Here is a 20,451-nt window from a genome sequence, read left to right on the forward strand (position 1 = left end):
GCTTTACTCAGCAGTAGTATGCATTCTAAGCCTCATGGAGGGTGGTGGGGTTGGCCAGGCACCAGAGTGGTGGGTGTTCCTGCCCCTCTGCTCCTCCACCTGGCCCTGTGTGTTGCGCTGGACCTGCCTCCTCATCTAAGAAAGAGGAGGTCGGAAAATAGAATTTCCGCGAGACATCACACTGGATACAAATCTGGGTGAGGTCTAACAGGGGTGATGTTAGGAAAAAAGGGCTATCTGAGTCATGGATTTCCAGGCTCGGAAATAGAAATCAGCTGGTAGAATGGATGCACTCTTGTCAGTGAAGAGTGCTGGGTGCGAGAGGTTCAGCCAAAAAAGGGCGATGGGTGGTTATTACATCTAGGCGCAGAGGAGAAAATCTAACCTGACACTGACAGCTTCCCGAAGTCTTCACTGTCTAGTTCGGAGGACAGTGGAGGGTTTAAGACGATTAAAAGTAGACTTTTTTCTTCTGCAAGGGGGTGGAGGCCTATACATTTATGTAGGTTTTTAACAGTATGCACACGAATTGATGTTAACCTAGAGGCCTCTAATTACCTTGGAGTAGATGATGTTGCCAAGAAAATGAGAGGAAGGACAGATGTGAATTGAGAATGGGGGGTAGGGTGCATTCCACTTTCAGTGTTGGCTTTGAAGTACCTGGACTGTGGATGCCCAGGAAGGAGGCCGGGCTGCAGGTTGTGACTAGGGAGTTGTTAGCCTGTGATTGGTCACTAACATTGTGGGCAGGGATGAGATCATCCAAGAAAAGTGTGTCAAAAGAGCTGAAGATAGAGAATTATGTTAATTAATTCTTGCAACAACTTGGTGAGCTAGTTTATTTTCGACTTGACAAAATTGGCGTAGCCACTATGGAGAACAGTGTGGAGGTTCCTTAAGAAGCTAAAAATAGACGTACCATATGATCTTGCAATCCCACTCCTGGGCATATATCTGGATAAAAGCATAGTTCAAAAAGATGCATGCTCCCCAGTGTTCCTGGCAGCACCATTTACAATAGCCAGGGCATGGAAGCAACCTAAGTGTCTGTCAGCAGAGGAATGGATAAGGAAGATGTGACATATATATGCAATAGAATATTATTCAGCCATAAAAAGGAAGGAAATAATGCCATTTGCCACACCATGGGTAGACCTAGAGATTGTCATACTGAGTGAAGTAAGTGAAGATATATGACAGAGAAGGACATAATATGTCCACATAATATGTGTGGAATCTAAAGAAGTGAGACAAAGGAGCTTATTTACAAAACAGAAATAGACTCAGGACATAGAGAACAAACTTATGGTTACCAAAGGGCCAGGAGGGATAAATTAGAAGTTTGGGATTAATAGATACACACTACTGCGTGTAAAACAGACAGACAACAAGGACCTATTGTGTAGCGCAGGGAGGTGGTTTAGTCTCTGAGCTGTGTCCAGCTCTTTTGTGCTTCCATGGACTGTAGCCCGCCAGGCTCCTCTGTCCTTGGAACTTCCCTGGCAAGAAATACTGGAGAGAGTTGAAGCCATTTCCTTCATTATACTCAATGTCTTATAGTAATCCCTCATCGAAAAGAATCCGAAAAAGAATATATATATGTGTGTGTGTGTGTATGTGTATAATTGGGCCAACTGCGCTGTATACCTTTAGCTAACACAACATTGTGAGTTAGCTATATTTCAGTTTTTTAAAAAGTTGGCAAAACTGAAGCTGAGAAGTTAAATGACTTACCCCAGGTCACCCAGATAAACAACGGAGAGTTGCCCCAAGCCTCCTGACTTCATGTATCAAGTACCTTCTACTGTCTTATTCTGATTTTTTTTGCTTACTCTTCATTGCTTTCTATGTGACTTGGTTCTGTTATTAGAAAAAATAAATACTCATATTTTATCTTACCACCCACCTATTAGCTGCAATAAAATTGTAGTCTTAGCCCCTTTGAAAAGATTTTTATTATTGTTACTCACATTTCCTGATTTTTAAAATCTTACTAATATTTCTTTTCTGCTATAAAAATGTGAGGGTTTTTAAAAATAATAATTCTAATATTACAGAAACATAGCAGTAAAATTTCCCTGTAATCCTGAAATCCTCAAAGAAAACCCTTCCACTGCATTAGTTTTGTTAGGATTTGGAAAAGCAAAATTTGTCCTTCCGCTGGGAGTCTTTTGGAGACAGTTGCTTAGAGACGGTACCTGATATTGGGGCAGTTACTCAATATTAATCAAGATCTTTTCTGGTTATTTGTTTTCTTTCAAGGGTGGCTCCTGGGTTGGTAGTTGGAGCTGACGTCCCTGGCTCTGTGACTTGGGTACTGGCCCCTGGATGCCTTTTTTCTCAGTCCCGACTTCTTGCTGGATGCACTCAAGTTCTTTCCTCATATGGTTTTCCTCTGAACAGTCCACTCTTCTTCCTGGCTGTCTCTTCTGCTGCTAGTGTGAGACAATTTCCTTGGGGGCTTTCTTGGCTCTGGTTTTGGGATTTTATAGTATAGATGACAAGCGGAGTAGCAAATGTTGTCTAAGTCATCCTTAAAGAACGCGATCCCCGTTGGTAATGAGATGCTTCAGATGTTTTATATTATTTCATATTATGGAAGTGACCCTAGCCATGCCTAGCCCTCAAAACAGCCCAACTCAGGCTTCATAGTTGTGGTTTGGGTTGATACTTTGCATTCCAGTGTTTTCCTTTTTTGCATGAGAACTAAGGGCGTTTCCCATCTTCCCACTAACTTTCCTGTCTTTACAAGAGAATATGAAACCAGTTGAATGCTCTCTAGAATGTATTTAGATAAATGTATGTATTTACAAAAATAAACAGTCAGGCATTTGGGTAGAACCTACTTCTTGGGCAGTTTGTGAGGCCAGGATTTCTCCAAATACTGGGAGGTGGCTGGTGCTCAGTCAAGATTTTTTTTTTTTTAATAATTTTATTTATTATTTTTTAAATTTTTGGCTGTACTGGGTCTTCCTTGCTGCACGGGCTTTTCTCTAGTTGCAGAGAGCAGTAATGCATGGGTTTCTCATCGTGCTGGCTTCTTCTCTTGTTGCAGAGCACGATAAAGCTCCAGGCGAGTGGGCTTCAGTAGTTGCGGCATCTGGCCTCTAGAGCGCAGGCTCAATAGCTGTGGCACAGGGCTTGGTTGCTCCACGGTATGTGGGGTCTTCCCAGACCAGGGATCGAACCCATGTCCCCTACATTGGCAGGCAGATTCTTTACCACTGAGCCACCAAGGAAGCCCTCAGTCAAGGGTTTTGTGTGAAGAAAAACAGGTTCTTCTCTTTGACTATTTCCAGCTGGGTGGGATCTATACTAAAACAGAGCCCAAAAAAAAAAAGACTCTAATATAATGAAGGGATATGTACCTCTCCTCTGAGCATCTTCTTTATGGGAAAAGACAGAGTAAAGGGAGTCTGCCCCATGGTTACATCTCAGCTCTGTTTAAAATTGGACATTCATTTTCTTAAGACTCGAGTCTTCATTGTTTCTACCTCCTCCTATCAGGCAATGCTGGGCAAAATGACTCTTTGTATTCTTCTGAATACATAAGACCTGCAAGTCAACTGACCTTAGGAGTTGTCTACTAAATTAATATTGAAAAGTACTGCAGAGCAAATACGTGTTTTTATATCCTAGAAGCTGGTGAATTCACTGGATGGATAACTAGTTAATCACATGAGTTGGAAGGTTGCATTGCATCCTGTAGTTTCAATAGCTTATGAGTATACATTTGTGGCTGTTTTTGATTTTTAATAGCCGAGCTGCAAAGCTCGGGATCTTATTTCCCTAAGCAGGGATCGAACCTGTGCCCCCAGCATTGGAAGTGCACAGTCTTAACCACTGGACCACCAGGGAAGTCCCTGTGACTATTTGATTAACTTTGCTGTCTGTCCCATGTGTTCCATGAGTTACCAATGCTTTGTTTTCTCACCATCATCACCTTAGCATTTATCACAGTATCTAGCACGTGCTAGTATTCAGTAAGTATTTGTTGTATGAATGAAAGCATGAAAAGAAGATTTGCTTCTCTTCATGAAGACAGATGATTAACTTACTTAGAAGACTTTTCTGTGTTTTGTCTTGAGGCTATAAACCTACTTTTCGAAAAATTTCTGGGAGACTGCAGATACAGCTGAAGAAAAAGGTAGTTTTTAAGCAGGACAGTTATAGGGAGTGGGTCCATAGTTAAGCAAGCGAAAATGAAAAATATATGTGGAAAACACTGGGATACACACAGAGATTTCTGTTATGTTTGGAGTTAACCAGAGTAACTGACAGAAACTCCCTTTTTTAAGGGTCATGTAAAACTTGAGCCATCTTAGATCTGACAAGGGAAGATATACTACCAAGAAGTTTTTGCCCTGTGTTGGCCTTTCCTCAAGCAAAAGGACAGATTTAGATTTATGCATCTCTGATTTCCAAACTCAAGAAATCTTAGAATTAGCAAACCAAAGGCATTGTTTAGAGGTCATTTGATTAAATCTCATTTTACAGATTGACTTGGATCAATATAATTCATTCTCCATAAAATGAGGCTTTGCAAAGAATGTAATTTCCAGCTGTCTAATACATAATAAAGTTTTATCTCTTAAATTAAAAAAAAAATAGAGAGGCAGAATCTTTCGAAACTTCAATTGTAATTTATGTCTTTAAAGGCAAAAAAAAACCCCAAACATAAAAACCCTGAAAATGAAGTCTAATTGTTTTCAAAAAACATGAAAACAGATACAACATATCACCTTGGTAACATGCTCCCCTACTCCCACTGGCTGATTAAGATCAGCAGATGTAGACTACCTGCTAACCACATCTATGGAAGCCTTTGGTTTTAAAAGGCACCCAGTAACTTTGGGTTAACCCTTCAGTTTGAATATGGTGAATAGAATCCATCTGGGCACAGCCAGTTTGTTAATTTCAAGAGGCTGTGGGCGGGGCTAAAATAGAAAGAAGAGTGAAGCTGAGGAATCCTTTAATGGTTTCCAGCCCTGGAAGATGTTGATGCCTGCAAACAGGAATGGAATTCTGTGGCTTTTCCCGCAGATTTGTAAATGAGCATCCTATTTAGGGTGGGTTTTCTTCATGCTAGAGCCCCATTCTTTCTTCCATGTTCTTTTATCCCCCTCTTTGTTCATCCTTATCACTAAGGATAAGTGACCTTATCACTTCCTCCCTGGGTAGTCTGAGGGCTTTGCCCATCCGCAGAGTCTCCCAGCATGAAGTGTGATGTGAACGTTGCTAAGTCGTCTCTGACTCTTTGGGGGCCCAGCAGCAATAGGAGAGCTCCTCTCTTCGTCCCACCTAATTTGGGGAAAGGAAACCCAGGTTTCCTGAAGACCTATTAAATGCTGGTCCTCCCATATGTACCATTCCCTTAGTTGCTTCCAGCCACCTTGCCAAGTGGACCATTTTTACTGATGGAGGAATGGGGACTAAAAAGAGTAGGGATTCAAACCCATGGCTATCTGACTCCAAGCTTTGTGCCATCCAATTTTTGACTAAGCAAGATTTGGAAATGTGGAACATATTTTGAAGCAGCACTCAGAATGTAGGTGTTGGTGCACATTCTTATGTAATTTGTTTTATAATTATTTCCATAATGAAGTCAGCTAGACATCTTCTGCAAAACTTGTTGACTGTAATCTTCAAGAGTACCCACATTCCTAATAAAGTAACCCTTTGGGCAGAAGATAGTGTTTATCTGGCAGGCTTCTGCAAGCTGGACTTTTATTTTCCTGGTAGGTTTGGAGAACTCTAGCCTTCCTGAAAGATATCCCCTGAATTTCCCTTGCCAAAAGCTCCCACTTCCCCTTTGTCATCCCACAGTATTTCTCTCTCTCATCCTTAAGACTACTTGTGTTCTATCTCTACTGCTACACAGTAAGCCTCTGAAGGGCAGGAAGAGCATTTGTCAATGAATAACAAAAGTAATGTATTTTTGTTCCCTTAGTGCTTTGAGCAGTGTTTTTTGAAACACTGTGAAGAGATCTGGGAAGAGAAAAATGAGGTTGTCATGTTAAAGACTGGTTATTTTACACTATAGAATTTAGTCATAACTCATTTCAGGATGGATTGGGCCTAGAAATCATCCAAGTACAGCCCCTCCCTGAGTAGATTAGCAAATGGAGGACTGAATCAATTAAGGTCTTATAGTTACTTGCTTGGTGGCTCCAAGCTGGCACTTGCATCTCAAAAATGGTCCAAAATAAGCCTTTTATTATTGGCTTCATGTGCCGTAGATGCAAAAATCAAAGTCTCAGCATTGCCAGGACCCATGAAAATATACTTAAGAGCTACTTTGCCAATTCTAATTTTCAACTTCCACCTCTTATGGTTGCCAGAGAATTATTTTAGAGAACTTTTTTTTCTTTCTAGTTTAATATATTGGCTTTCAGTAGTGGCTAAAATCATTGTATTGTCTACCTAGGAACTACCTAGGAACTTAGATCTTCGTGTGGTTAACAGTGACTCTGGAATCTGACCTGGGTCCACATTTCAGCTTCTCACCTTATTGACTGTATGACCTTGGGCAAGTTACTAAACTCTGTGGGGCTCTGTTTTCTCATCTGGCAGTTGAGATTGAGAAACAGTAGTTAACTACCTCATAGAACTGTTAAATTCTCTAGTTCATTCATGTTTAAGGCTTTTCTGGAACCTTGATCAATAAATGCTAGCCGTTATATAGTGGTAGAATGCCACATAGCTCGAACCACCTTTATCCAGGCATCATTTTTCCTTTTATTGATAAAGGGAGTGTTTACTGAAATTCACCTTGAGATTTCATAGTCAAGACAAGGGTGTGTGTTTGTCGCTCAGTCACGTCTGACTCTTTTTGATCCCACCAGGCTCCTGTATCCATGGAATTCTCCAGGCAAGACTACTGGAGTGGGTAGCCATTCCCTTCCCCAAGGGATCTTCCTGACCCAGGGATCAAACCTAGGTCTCCTGCATTGTAGGCATATTCTTTACCGATTGAGCCACCAGGGAAGCCCAGTAAAGACAAGATTGGAGATAAAATTTCTATGGGATCTGGAAGGTTGGGATGTGTTGGAGGCTATAAGATCCTCCCAGATAGAGGAAATATCATAATATGAATAAAGTCTGATGAGGAGAAACCGGGGCTCTCCCAGGAACTGTAAGTAATTCCATTTAACTGCAGTGGAAGGTCCTCCTCTGGGAGGAGTGGGAGATTTGACGGGAATAGAGATTTGATATCAGCCTACAGAAGCTCCTGAGAAGGCAGAATAAGAAGTTTGGATTGAGGGCCTTTGAGTACCAAGATCCCTTTGGCAGCCAAGTAGAGTGAGGGAGGGAGGATTAGAGGGAGTGGGATGCGGTTGGAAGGCTGCTGAATTAGTGAGAATAAATACAAGGAGGGTACAGCATTAATAACACTTTGAAATGAATGAGACGTGTGGGTCTCAAGCACAAATTAGCGCCATTAAGAGAAGTAGGAAACCCTGGAGTAGGGGTGGGTTTGCAATCAAGGACGATGATTTCAAGTTCGGTGAACAATTTAAGGTATAAGTAGGACAACCTGGGAGAACTGGCCCTGGGTTAGAAATTCAGAACTGGAATGCAGACAGAGCTCAGTACCAGACAGAAAATTCTGAGAGTCGTTGCTAATATATGATAGCAGTAAAGACAGGAGAGTATCTGAGATTCCCCGTGATCATATCTAGACTCGAGCCCCACACACATTCTTTGGGTCGAGACAGCTAAGGCATAAAGCTACAGGCGTGGTACTGTGAGGTGCAGAGTGTAGGAATTCATTTCACCTGCTCTGTGTGAGTTAAATAGACTCCCCTCACATATCCTGCAGTGATTTTAGTGTGAAAGCCTGTTCGTGAACCAAAGGAGGAGCCTCCCATTTCCCACTGCCCCATCACCACCGCTGGGCAACAGCCCTCAGGATTCCTTTAATGCTGGGTAGTCCTCTAATGGACTTTTGAAGTGGCATTATAAAATGTACATATTTTATATGACAAAGAAGACAGAGACATTGAAGACATAAATTCAAAGTAAAAAAAAAATTTTAAGACCAAACTGTTTTATAACCTTTCATTTTGTATGTGGTTTTCAGTGGGTATAAAAATACTCAGTGGGTGTGTGGGTGGTTTCTCGTGTTTTGGAAATGGTGAGAATATGAGATGCTGAGCATTGGGTTCTGGGATGAGAGCTATAATTACTAACTCTGATTCTTTCCCCGGATTGGCTCCTGGGTGAATATCTGAATCTAAAAACCCAACAACCGTCCAGAATCCAGAGCAATAAATCACTCTTTCCTCCCCCACCCCAGAAATTAAGAGAATTATTGTGGCAAAAAAGGAGAGGGGCTGTCGGGCGGTCGTTCTTCCTTGCCTGGCCTCCTTTCCTGCTGCTCGCGGACTGCTGAAGGCCGGGATGCGTCAGGAGAGAGGCTGGTGTGATGGTGTCTCCTCGCCGGCTACGCGGCAGCCTGTGCACATCTGTGGTGGAAAGAGTTCTAAATATAACCCAGACTCATTTCACATCTCCTCCTTCAGTCTTGGCGGATGTGGTAAACACCCTAAAAATACCTGCTGCCTGAACCTTTGAGGTATCTGAAGAGGAAAGGGCAGGTGGTAGCCTTGGGGCCTCGAGGTGGTGCTGGGAGGCCTGGCCAGCCAGCAGAGCGGCTGCCCCCGGGGGCCGCTCCCCAAGCTGTTGGGTGCGCTGTCGGCCAGGCCATCCTGCTCAAGGCTAAGAGCCCACTCTTGAGTCTCATATTCACTGTTGGCAGGTCTCAAGGAGGCTATTCATAGCCTCGGCATCTGTTCTCTGCACCAGTGACCTCAAACCTGCAGCTGCCACCATGGTATTCGGGGGGGTGGTGGTGTTTTCCAACCTTACTTCACAGAATCAGAATTTTAGCGCTAGCAAGGCCCTCAGACGTCATTTTGTCCATAAAGACATTGCACTAAAATCCCAACATTTAGGGAGTCACGTTTCTCCATCTCTTTAGTAATTGAAGTGATTTGGAAATGGAGTTTCAGCCTTTGAGTATTCAAAGACATCACTCTCATTATTATCTAACACATATAGGAGGATAACGAAGGCCCGTCTTTTAAAAACTATGGACCAGTTGATTCTGTGCAAGGCTTTTGCTTCTTTATTTAAAAATGGAGCTCTGAGGCTTATTTTCTTACCCCCAATTCAGTGTCTTGAAAAACTCATTGGCAACATAGGCAGACACCAGGAAGACTTTTAATAACTAGTTTCTGGAATCCCATACTGTTAACTGTGGTTCTTAATTGAAGGGCCATAAGTAGCCTCTGTTTTCCTGGGAAGAAAGGGTTTTACAAATGATCTCCAATACCTACAGAATGCATTCAGCATTGTGGAGGAAGTTAGCACCATATAATAATACAGCCTAAGTCATCCAGCTTTTAAAATATGATAACTACCCTAGCCCCATTCTCTTTCAGCAGACTCTTGAGCAGGCGTGGGGACTGCAGAGCCTGTTGGGGAGAGCAAGGAGGCCCCACAAAGCCTGTCCAGTTCATCCTAGAGAACGAACCAAGCCCTGTGTTGCGCCATTTTCAATAAGTTCAATATGGTGGTTACAGAATTTCTGCATAGTAACGGGAATGCATCCTCCACTATGAGCTTCTGAAAGCTGCTTCCGGTGTCTAGAAGAGAGTCCTTAATTTTTTCCCTCTGGGTTGAAAAGTTTTCTTGAGTGCTTGAGGCTGTCAAAAGGGCTGGAGTTTTAGTGTCACTTAGAGCGTGTCGGTATCAGCCACCTCTGGAAAGCGTATTTCCCCTGAAGCGATGCACCTGTAACCATACCTGAGCTGCCTGGGAGGGAGATGGTGTACTTTGGGAGTCGGTGTGATTTTGTGGAAGGAGCCTGGCTCTAGAGTTGGTCGCTTCAGTTGTGTAGAAGCCAGGGAGGGGGTGGGCGCAGAGGGGTCGCCGTTTTCCCCGTGTGCCCAGAAGAGGACAGGAGAGGGAGGGGGACCCAGGTAGTGTCGTCATGGGTTCGCCAACGTTTCCCCTCTGACATTCCAGAATGAAGAACTTCGAAACTTATCCCTTTCTGGCCATGTTGGATTTGACAGTCTCCCCGACCAGCTGGTCAACAAATCAACTTCTCAAGGATTCTGTTTCAACATCCTTTGTGTTGGTAAGTGACTCATCGCTTGCTGCTGAGCAACGAGTCTGACTCTTGGGGTGTTGGCAGGTGACTGTCAGAGGGGCATGTTTCAGGAAATAAGGGGAATGATATTTTTACTCTCTTATTATCTGTAAAGCAAGACAATAATATCTCCATTCCACGTATGTCGCACAGTTCTTAGGTTGGCCAAGAAGTTCATCCTGAACAAACTTTTTGGCCAACCCAAAGATAAAGACATATTCAGATAAAATGCTTTGTAAGTTTCATGGTGTTACTCAAATTGTTATCTTTATTTATGTCACATAGTCGAGCAATGATCAGTTTAATATTGCTGTTGAATCACTTATTTTAATTTTTCATAGAGGAGGGACTTAGACCCTAACTAGACAATGAGTACTCAGTCATGTCCAACTTTTTACACCCCCATGGACTGTAACCCACTTGGCTCCTCTGTCCATGGAATTTTCCAGGCAAGAATACTGGAGTGGATTGTCATTTCCTTCTCCAGGAGATCTTCCCGACCCAGAGACTGAACCCACATCTCTTGTGTCTCCTTCATTGGCAGGTGAATTCTTTACCACTGAGCCTCCTGGGAAGCCCATAACTAGACTGTAGGAAGTTGAAAGAAGGAACTGAGATACACATACACAGAAAGATCATTCAAAAGCATTTTAAAAATGTGTTTCCAGGGTTTCTGAATGTGGTGCAGTAGTAATCTCCATTGAAATCTTTTTAAAGATAAGCTTCTGCCTACAGTGAGTAAAATCTGCAATTACTTTAACCACTTTGATAAACTTGAAAATTTTGCTTTTAGAGTAAAAGACAATCTTAAATCCTATTTTATACTTGAAATAAATTTTCCACCTGAATTATTGAATTAACCTTTAGTCTTTCAATTGGAATCTGAAATTGATGTCTGTTTGTTCCTGGTAGATAAATGGGAAGAGGCCAAAGGGATCTGACTTATGTGTTTGCATCTCCAGTATGTTTTATTCATAGCCTTTAAATGTGATGTATTGGCCTATGTTTCTGGTCTCGGTATTTTTCTTCTTTAGCCTTTTTTTTTTTAAACCAAGAGGAGGAAGGTACAAAAGAAGGTGGAGAAAAAGAGGAAAGTAGAAATAGGACTCTCCTGTTGTTTGGAAGCAGATGTGTCCCTGAAATAGATCATGGCCTTTCCTTCAGCCTCCCTGTCACTCTTGATGGAGGACCAGACTGCCCAGCAGTGAAGTGGTTCATACTACACTGTTTCATGGCCATTGTCCTCTGGGCATAGACTTCAAGACAAACTAAAAAGAATTCTGCCCGTAGCCAATATATATTCTGTATGTCTCCTCCCTATAAGCTTGGCAGAATGTACCTGACTTACTTCTCTTGTCTAAGTAAAATGAAGTGAATTTAGCAGAGAAAGGTGTAGTGTTCAATGGAAGTCAGTTGTTGAGAGGAAGGGGTAGATATTTTCCTTTCTGAAAATCTTCGAGAGGAGCATGTTGAATGTGGCTTCTGCATGGGCGTTGAAAGCCACCCGCCAACCTGCCCACCAGCCAGCTCGCTGTGTGGCGTTCTGTCTCCAGCACCGGAGGGGAACACGAGCAGAGCCGCCAGCTCTCCTTTTTTGTGTTTTCCCCACATTAAAATTCAGCAGGGGACCCCCTGGAATGGCAGCTTGCTTTACAGAGTGGCATAAATGAGTTGTCTTTTCTCTTCTGCTAAATGCTCATTGCTGAGCAGAGCGATTCTTCATTAGCATAGTGATTTGTTGGCAATTTGTTGATTTTTCTATTGAAAAGTATGCTAAATTGTAGGCCAATTACTATTCCGGCTTCTCTTGTCTGTCTCCCCCAGCCCTGCCTTCAAAATCAGTTTCCAGAATGCATTTGAGAGTTATGGTCCAGCCCCTGCTGTCTGGTCCAGCGGAACCAGACTGGGGGGATCTGGTTTGACCTGGGGTGTGGCGTGCAAGTGTTAGCTCCTTGGCTGACCATTGTGTTACTAGCGCAGTTAATGATACTCGTTGGAATTCCGCACAAGTGACATCCGTGCTGTGCTGTTGCCTTTGGGAAGCAGCTGGTATTCTGATTCTCCTGGGTGGGTGGTGACTCCTGAGATTCTGAGGTTTTTACTCTGGTTCCATTCTTGGTTGTTGTTTAGTCACTAAGTTGGGTCAGACTCTTTTTGAGACCCCTTGGACTCCATTCTTAACCACGTTAATTTATTTATTTATTTTTATTATTATTATTTTTTTTCTTAACCACGTTTAAAATTAGTTTTTCATTTACTTAATATTATGAGTGCTAAATTGCTTCAGTCGTGTCTGACTCTTTGAGACCCCATGGACTGTGTAGCCTGCCAGGCTTCTCTGTCCATGGGATTCTCCAGGCAAGAATACTGGAGTGGGTTGCCATGTCCTCCTCCAGAAGATCCTCCCAACCCAGGAATCGAACCCACATCTTTTATGTCTTCTGCATTGGCAGGCGGGTTCTTTACCCCTAGCACCATCTTGGAAGTCCATTATAATGCATGTGTGTGTGTTAGTCACTCAGTTGTGTCCAACTCTATGAGACTCCTTGGACTGTAGCCCACCAGGCTTCTCTATCCATGGGATTCTCCAGGCAAGAATACTGGAGTGGGTTGCCATGCCCTCCTCCAGGGGATCTTCCCCACCAGGGATTGAACCTGGGCCTCCTGCATTGCAGGTGGACTCTTTACCATCTGAGCCACAAGGGATGCCCTAATATAATGCATATTTCTAGTTAAAAATTTATAAAATATCCCTGCTTTTCCCCTCCCACCCTCATTTTCATTCCACAGAGATAAAACTGTAGAATCCTTCTAGAAACTTCCTACACTTGGAAGTTATTTTCAGAGGCTGAAAACAACACCAGTTATTATTTTACAGCTTTTTCATGAGTTAATTTTTAAAAATTAATTTTTATTGGAGTATAGTTACTTTACAATGTTATTAGTTTCTACTGTACCCCAAAGTGAATCAGCCACAGGTATACATGTATCCAGTTTTTCTTGGAGTTCCTTCCCATTTAGGTCACCACAGAGCGTTGAGCATGTCAGTTTTGTTGAAGGCCAACATGTGTCTCGCAGGGCTAAAATCAAGGCCTCTGCAAGGCGGTTCTCCTTTCTGGAACTCAAGGGGTGAAGACACTTCCTTTTTTCCCTTCTGCTAGAAGGCTGCCCACATTCCTTGACGCTTGGACCCTTTCCTCCATCCTCAAAGCCAGCAGTGTTGCACCTCTCTCTGACTGGTCTTGGATTAGGAAATTTTCCACAGAGAATTGCAGAAATCTAGTTTAAACTGAGTTAAGGCTCTTCCTCAACCCCAGAACACACTGCAAAGGTCCTATACCGAGTTGCGTAATTAAGAACAGCCTGGTCTAGGAATTCAAAGAGCATTTCCAGGGCTCCGTCTCCGGTTTCCGATCCTGCTCGCTTCTGCGCGGCTTTTACCGTGTTTGGGCTTTTTCTTCACTGAGGTGGTATGGCTGCCGGCAGTGTCGCCAGCTCAGCAACCCCAGAGGGAAGAAGAAGCCATCCCTGCCACGGCTGCTTCAATAGTCATGGGATTGTCTGATCCACCAGGCCTGAGTCATCCACCCACCCGGGGTGGGAGATGGGGTTTATCTACCCTGCAACACACCAGGGTCCCCTAGGAGGGGAGACGTGGGCAGAAGGGAGTCTTAGCACGGGAGAGACACACACTGGGCAGATATAAACAGGTCTCTCAAGATTGTATAAGTGCTGTTTTGTTTTGGTTTTATACAAATGAGATCATGCTGTTCTGTTTTTCGCATTTTCCTTTTTTTTACTTCATGGTAAGTCCTTCCCCTCCTTCTCTGCCCTTATATCTAGCAATCCAGGTTCTTTTGCACAGCACTTTCCCTTTGGTTGGAACGAGCATTAGTTCTTTGAGAAACAGGGGGTGTCAGCATTAAGTTAAATGTACTTATCCTCAGAGGATAAGACACATCAAATCCCTTCACACATACTTTACAGCAAAATATCTGTAGAAGAAAACAGTTCTCAGTGTCAATTAATGCTCCATTTTTAAAGTAAGAGTCTACGGAAAGCATTCTAGTTGATCCAAATGTTTTGACAGCCACTTAGAGAAGTGGGTGTCATATTTAACTTGAGTATCCATGCTACTTTCTCTTCTCCTTGTTATCCTACTATGCATTTATGTGTTTTACACGGCAGGTGCACCCATGGTGTTTATAGCATCATTATTTTGGGTGAAAGATATGGAAGGAAATTAAAGACTGAAAAAAAAAAGAGTTATGATCCTAGTGAGGACGCTGTTTTTCTAAAAGGTCTTAGAATGGTAAGTTTGTTTTGTGGCAGAGCCTACAGGTTGCAAAGAGAGAGGAAACAAACCAGGACAGAAATTAATCCTGGTGTGCACCTAGTTTAGTTTCAGAGACACTGAATTAAATTCTGTTAGAGCCTATCTTCTCTCAGTCCTGGAGAAAAATGTAACAGAGAGCAGGAGAGTAGTGTTCACTTAACTGGGAAGAGAATTTTTTTTTTGGCTGCACCAGCTCTTCGTGGGTTTCTCTCCTTGCGGTGAGTGGGGGCTGCTCATTGTGGTGGCTTCTTTAGTTGTGGAGCACAGCCTCTAGGATGTGCGGGCTCAGTAGTTGCTGCGAATGCACTTCGTGGACTCTTCCTGACCAAGGATCAAACCCATGTTCCCTGCATCGGCAGGCAGATTCTCAACCACCGAAGTCTGGAAGAGGATTCTTGATGCTAAATCGGGTATCAGATAGCCGAGGGTTCATAGTTCCCTTACCCTCCATCTTGCCTGTAACACACCAGTTCATCCCCCAAACTATACTTCAGTTTCCATAAAGCCTTTGTTCCTTAAACTTTTGTTAATTGGCTATACCCCAATACAAAATAAATTGTGGTAGGTGAACAGCAAAAGGACTCAGCGGTACATATACTTGTGTCCATTCTCCTCCAACACCCCTCCCATCTAGGCTGGCAGGTAACATTGAGTAGAGTTCCATGTGCCATACAATGGGTACAACCTTGCTGGTTATCTGTTTTGAATATAGCAGTGTGTACATGACCTTCCCAAACTCCCTAACTCTCCCTTCCCCCCACCCTCCCGCAACCATAAGTTGGTTTTCTAAGACTGTGAGTCTCTTTCTGATTTGTAACTAAGTTCATTTGTATCATTTCTTTTTAGATTCCACATATAAGGGATGTCATACACTATTTCTCCTCTGTCTGACTTCACCCAGTATGACACTGTGTGTGTCCATCCGTGCTGCTGCAAATGGCGTTATTAAATAAACTTTGCTTTCTTATCCACACCTCATTTCTAAATTAGTACCCAGCCTTTTTTCACAATTCAAGATTTATTGATCGTTGTCATTCTCTTTCCAAAATGACACCAGCTCTGTGACAAACTACACCATTGATCCTGCTGTTTGTGGTTCTTTGTGCATCTACACAGAGGGATAAAATACTGGGACATCCCGGCTTTTGAAGAGCAACCAGTTCAATAGTAGGGTCAAAATAAATTAATAACACATTTTGAGAGTAGAATTTTTTTTAAAAATTTCACTGATCATTTTGAGAGAATGGCAGAAGAGAAATAGCAAGCAGACGAGTTTAAGATCATTTTAGCTAAGGCAACAGTGTCATCATTAGCTGTGGAATTTTGCAATCAGATCTTAAACATTTTTATCCCAGCTTGCTTTTCCAGGAAAGGCTGTAAGTGGTGTAAGGGTGGAATGAATAAATAAATAAATAAAGATAAAATTAACCCCAGAAAACAAAGTGAAGGTTGGAGTCAGAGCTCAAAGCCGTTAGATCTGCCTGTAGCAGTTGATTCTCTCAGGAACCTCTTAGCCAGTGTGGTCAGAGCATGGGGGTCCCATTCAGTCAATGGATATTTGTTAAACACATATTATGTGCCAAACACAAGTTAAACGTTTAATGAGGACAGACTTATAGGAACTATAAAGTAAAAACAAAAAGAGTTGCTCAGATGAAACACAATTTACCTGGAAAAATCTCTCTTGTAAATTTTCAGAAAAGACATATGTGGCTGTCCCTCCATTTAAACCTGGGTTCCTGAGCTTCCCCCACTTGGGGATCATTGAGCCATGCAATGCTGAGGGTCACATGCAGGTCTTCCAAGTCCCTGGTGGTATTAGCCAAAGCGTGCTTCATCAAACGGGATTCTATGAGGAGTTAAAATAACACAACATAACTCTGATTTTCTGGCTCCATCCAAGAATAAAACCTTGACTGTTTAGAGGAGACAGACAGACCTTCATTCACAGCTATTTGAGTAGGTATAATAATAATTATCCAAGTAGCCAGTTTTGGCAGTCAGAGTAAAAATGCTGCATCACCGATCAACTATTTGCTCAGTTTACAATTAATTACCTTCTAATTAATAATAGTGCTCTGTGCTCTTTTTGTTTTCCTTCGTTTTCTTTTTAAACAGTGTCCAGCTTAGAGCTTTTAAACAGTGTCCAGCTTAGAGCTTGATTGGAGAAGGAAATGGCAACCCACTCCAGTGTTCTTGCCTGGAGAATCCCAGGGATGGGGGAGCCTGGTGGGCTGCCGTCTATGGGGTCGCACAGAGTCGGACACGACTGAAGCGACTTAGCAGCGGCAGCAGCTTAGAACTTGAGATTTATGTAAGCCTGAGAACACAAGGGAAGAGGCAGACCTGCTTTCCACTGTGCTGTGGGTGTCCAGCTCCCCAGCACTGGCAGGAGCAGGAGAAACAGAAGCCCCAGACAGCCCTTCAATAGTAAATGTCTCATCACTCTAACAACTGTTTGGGCAGGTGAACTTATCACAGAATAAACAACAGACTCAGAAAAATCTACCAAAGTGGCAAGTCTCCAGTATAAGTGATCACTGTGACCACTTTTCAGTTACTTTTTATGGAAGCCAGGGGTTCTGAGATGTTGCAGAGTTGCTGTTAGTGATTAATTGTCTCGAAATATTGTTGCAGTTGTTGGGTTTGAGTTGGAACCTATGCCAGGTAGGCTTTCAGTTAACTCAATTCAAAAGAAGCCTTTTTGCTCTTGCGTGTCCTCAAAAGTATAGAAAATGCCTTCTTTTCTGAGGCTCGAGATTGACCTCAGCAACGAACGCATTGAAAAGCTCTCCTAGTTCTCTAGAATTCCTTTTATTCCCCAAACTGTCATTTCTTCGTGAAATACTTTTGGTGAATTGCACTGCTGCTAGGGGAGCGGTGTCTAATTAGGGCTCTTAAAAGCACAGAGCATAGAAATGGAAAGCTAAGCACTCTGAAATTTAGAGGAACAGTGGTTTTTCCAACCCATTGGTTAACCCTGTGCTATATAAGTAGGGCCGGGAATGCTAATGGTTCATAATGTCCACCTTAATGCAAATAATAATTAAAATTATGTTGCCTTAAAAAAAAAGCGTCATATTCTTGATTCACATATGCTTAACTAATTCTCAACTTAGTAAATGGTAATTTCAGTGCTGTCCAGGTAACCTAGAATTCTTGCCATGTAAATTGTAGTCTTTATTGCTGTTCTGAGGGAAAGAGATGGAAGTAAGATGGGTCACTTTTCCACTGTGAGAACCTTGACCTTATAGAGGAAATTTTATAAAGTAGCTCTGCTCTTCTTCCTTGGTCTTTACTCTGGGCTTCCCTTGTGGCTCAGCTGGTTAAGAAAATGCCCGCAATGCGGGAGACCTGGATTCAATCCCTGGGTGGGGAAGATCCCCTGGAGAAGGGAAAGGCTACCCACTCCAGTAAATTCTGGAAAGAAGTTTGCTGTATCGAGAAAGATACTCATGTACTTAACTTAAAATGACTGGCGTACCTTAAATACTGAATTGCTGTCCAGATGGTCTGTATCTTATGAGTGAAAACCCTGTTTTGTTTCTGTATCCATTACTTTGTAACTTTATTTTGCTCGAGAGTTATTTTGTTAAGTTACCAGTCATGGGTATGAGCTTGTTGAGCATTAGGAAACAGAGCCTACTTTTGATTATTTTTATTGTTGGGTCTTTTTGGTTAGAATATTAAGGAAAGTAAGGAAGATAGGAAACAGTCTCAACTGCTACACAGCCAGACTGCATGGAGATTCTGAACAACATTCAGGATATTACAGATATTCAAGAAGTTTCAGTTGCTATTGTTATTTACCATTTTATCCCCACCGCCTATGTTTGTTACATAGTAAATACAGAAGTATTATACATGAATGAATTTCAGATACTAACGTCTACTGTATCTGTCTGCTCTCTTTCTTCTGTGTGCCTGGCTAATGGTCTGTCAACAACATGTCTTCTGTTTATTTATAGCCTTCATGGCATCTGCTTATTCACTTCTCTCAGTATATCTTTTCTTTCTCGTGCCATCATGCTGTGTGCAGATTCAAAGTCCCAAAGAGACAAGTGTGATTAGATACACAGATCACTGTTCAATATGGAGCATTCTCACAGCATAATAATTGCACGTCCATGGGTGCAGCTCTGGGGGTGCCCCAGGGGGCAACAGCGGGGTAGCACTGGTCCAGTTATCTGTGGTCATTAGCAAGGTCCAAGGAATAAACTATGGTCTTGCTTGTGAGATTAAGGTGGTTATGGCAGACATGTAAATACCATTCCCATAACAGTAAATCAGAGTCTGCTTGGTATTCAGTCATGTTCCAGATCAGATTCTAAGCTATGGGAGCGTACCATATCCAGTCAGTTCACTGTTGTATTTCCAACACTTGGCACAAAGCTGGAAAAGATACTGGCTGAATGAAGACGGATGAAGGAGGAAGTTCTTTGATCTTAGGTGTATCAGGTCCAATGGGTAAAGCTGAAGAGTCAGGCAAATGTTCTTGACCAACTTTTATCCTACAAATGAATCATGGTAGTCAGTGGCAAACCACAGAAGGCTTCTAATTAGAGAAAGCTCAGTTACAGAGAGATTCCGTTCTGCTTCATTTTTGTACTATGTTGGAAAGCAATGAGTAATACAGAACTTCTAATTAGTAAGTGGATTTTGTCTTTTCAATGGGAAAGTTGCCCTAAGGCTGCCAATCCCAGAGCTCTTTTTTTTCTCCCATGGAATTGTCACCATCCTAAAAGGCATTACAGCAACCCTTCAGAAGAGAGATACTGTCCCTAGGAACATCATGGGATTGAGATTTGTTGAAAGGGCTACAGTATACTGGTATGTTTAAATTGAGCTGAAAATCTAATTGGGGAAATTTTCCAAATTTTGTTTTTAAAAATGCATTCCTGTAGATAATGTTTCTTGACTTCTACCATCATACACTCAACCACGGTCACAGAAGTGGGTGGGTTCTTTCTCTTTGCCAACTATTTTTGACTCAAGAATTAGTATTAAGAGAAAGTTTTTCTTGGTTTTATTTTAAAGATCAGGTTAAAGTTCTCCATGGCTCTACATTTGGGTCTTACGATTTGATTGCTTTCGTATAATACCTGCCTGATTTGCATATATTAGAGGCTCAGTGAAACCTGATGACCTGAACTATAATGTGAACCAGTAAGGCCATCTTTGCAGGTCATTTAACATCATTCAATTTCATTGTCACAAACATCAGCCTGAATACCAGGACATCTAACAAATGCTTGCCATCTACTGAATAGGGAAGTACAAATGGAGATAATATAAAGGATTCTCACAGATTCATAGCCACACCTGAAAATATTAGGCAGTCAGTTTTCTCTGTAACAGTGTCAGAATTGGTTGAATGTAGGTGTTAGAACCACACAAACCCGAGATAGAAACCTGGGTTTGCCATTTAACAATATGACTTTAGACAACTTACTTAAACCTTATCTAAGCCTTAATGGCTCATCTGTAAAAGGGAGGAAGCAGTAGCACTTATTCCACAGGAATTAGTACTAGGGTTTAATGAGACAGTACATCGGAAGCTCTTGTCAGAGGACCTGGTACAAAGTAAGTGCTCAGCAATTGTAGCTGGGTTTGTTATTTTTGTTGTTATTTGTTAAGAGTGTTGTTTTGAAAAAATGTAATTCTTTCCCACAACATTAGATGGTATCAAATAAGTCAATATAAATGCAATCAGTCTCTTACATTTTCCTAGTAACAGAAACTCAGCAATATAGATTTTTTTTTAAAGTACTATATTGATAGTTTTACATGCCAACATTTAGGTTAGGAAGAGCTACAGTTTATGTCTTTGAAATGACCACAAACGGACCACAGGCAAGCTTTTTACGTTCTGTTTCTCTATTCAGAGGTAAAAAAGAGCATTTTGATCTATAACTTCAAGATCTTCTCTGCTGAGTGGTTTTTGAAATCCATTAAG

At 42.1% G+C, this 20,451-nt stretch overlaps 1 protein-coding gene across 3 annotated transcripts in view; it reads left to right on the plus strand.

Moving 5' to 3' along the window:
* Positions 1 to 20,451, plus strand: part of SEPTIN11 (septin 11) — a 93,600-nt gene that overhangs the window by 37,075 nt on the left and 36,074 nt on the right. For all 3 annotated transcript variants that reach the window (XM_043447730.1, XM_043447732.1, XM_043447731.1), the window contains exon 2: positions 10,033 to 10,147. In XM_043447730.1, coding sequence (XP_043303665.1) covers positions 10,033 to 10,147 — 115 coding nt within the window. The remainder of the gene's footprint in view (positions 1 to 10,032; positions 10,148 to 20,451) is intronic.

Source organism: Cervus canadensis, chromosome 26 (assembly GCF_019320065.1).
Source record: "Cervus canadensis isolate Bull #8, Minnesota chromosome 26, ASM1932006v1, whole genome shotgun sequence".
In the NCBI taxonomy this organism is placed as follows: domain Eukaryota; kingdom Metazoa; phylum Chordata; class Mammalia; order Artiodactyla; family Cervidae; genus Cervus; species Cervus canadensis.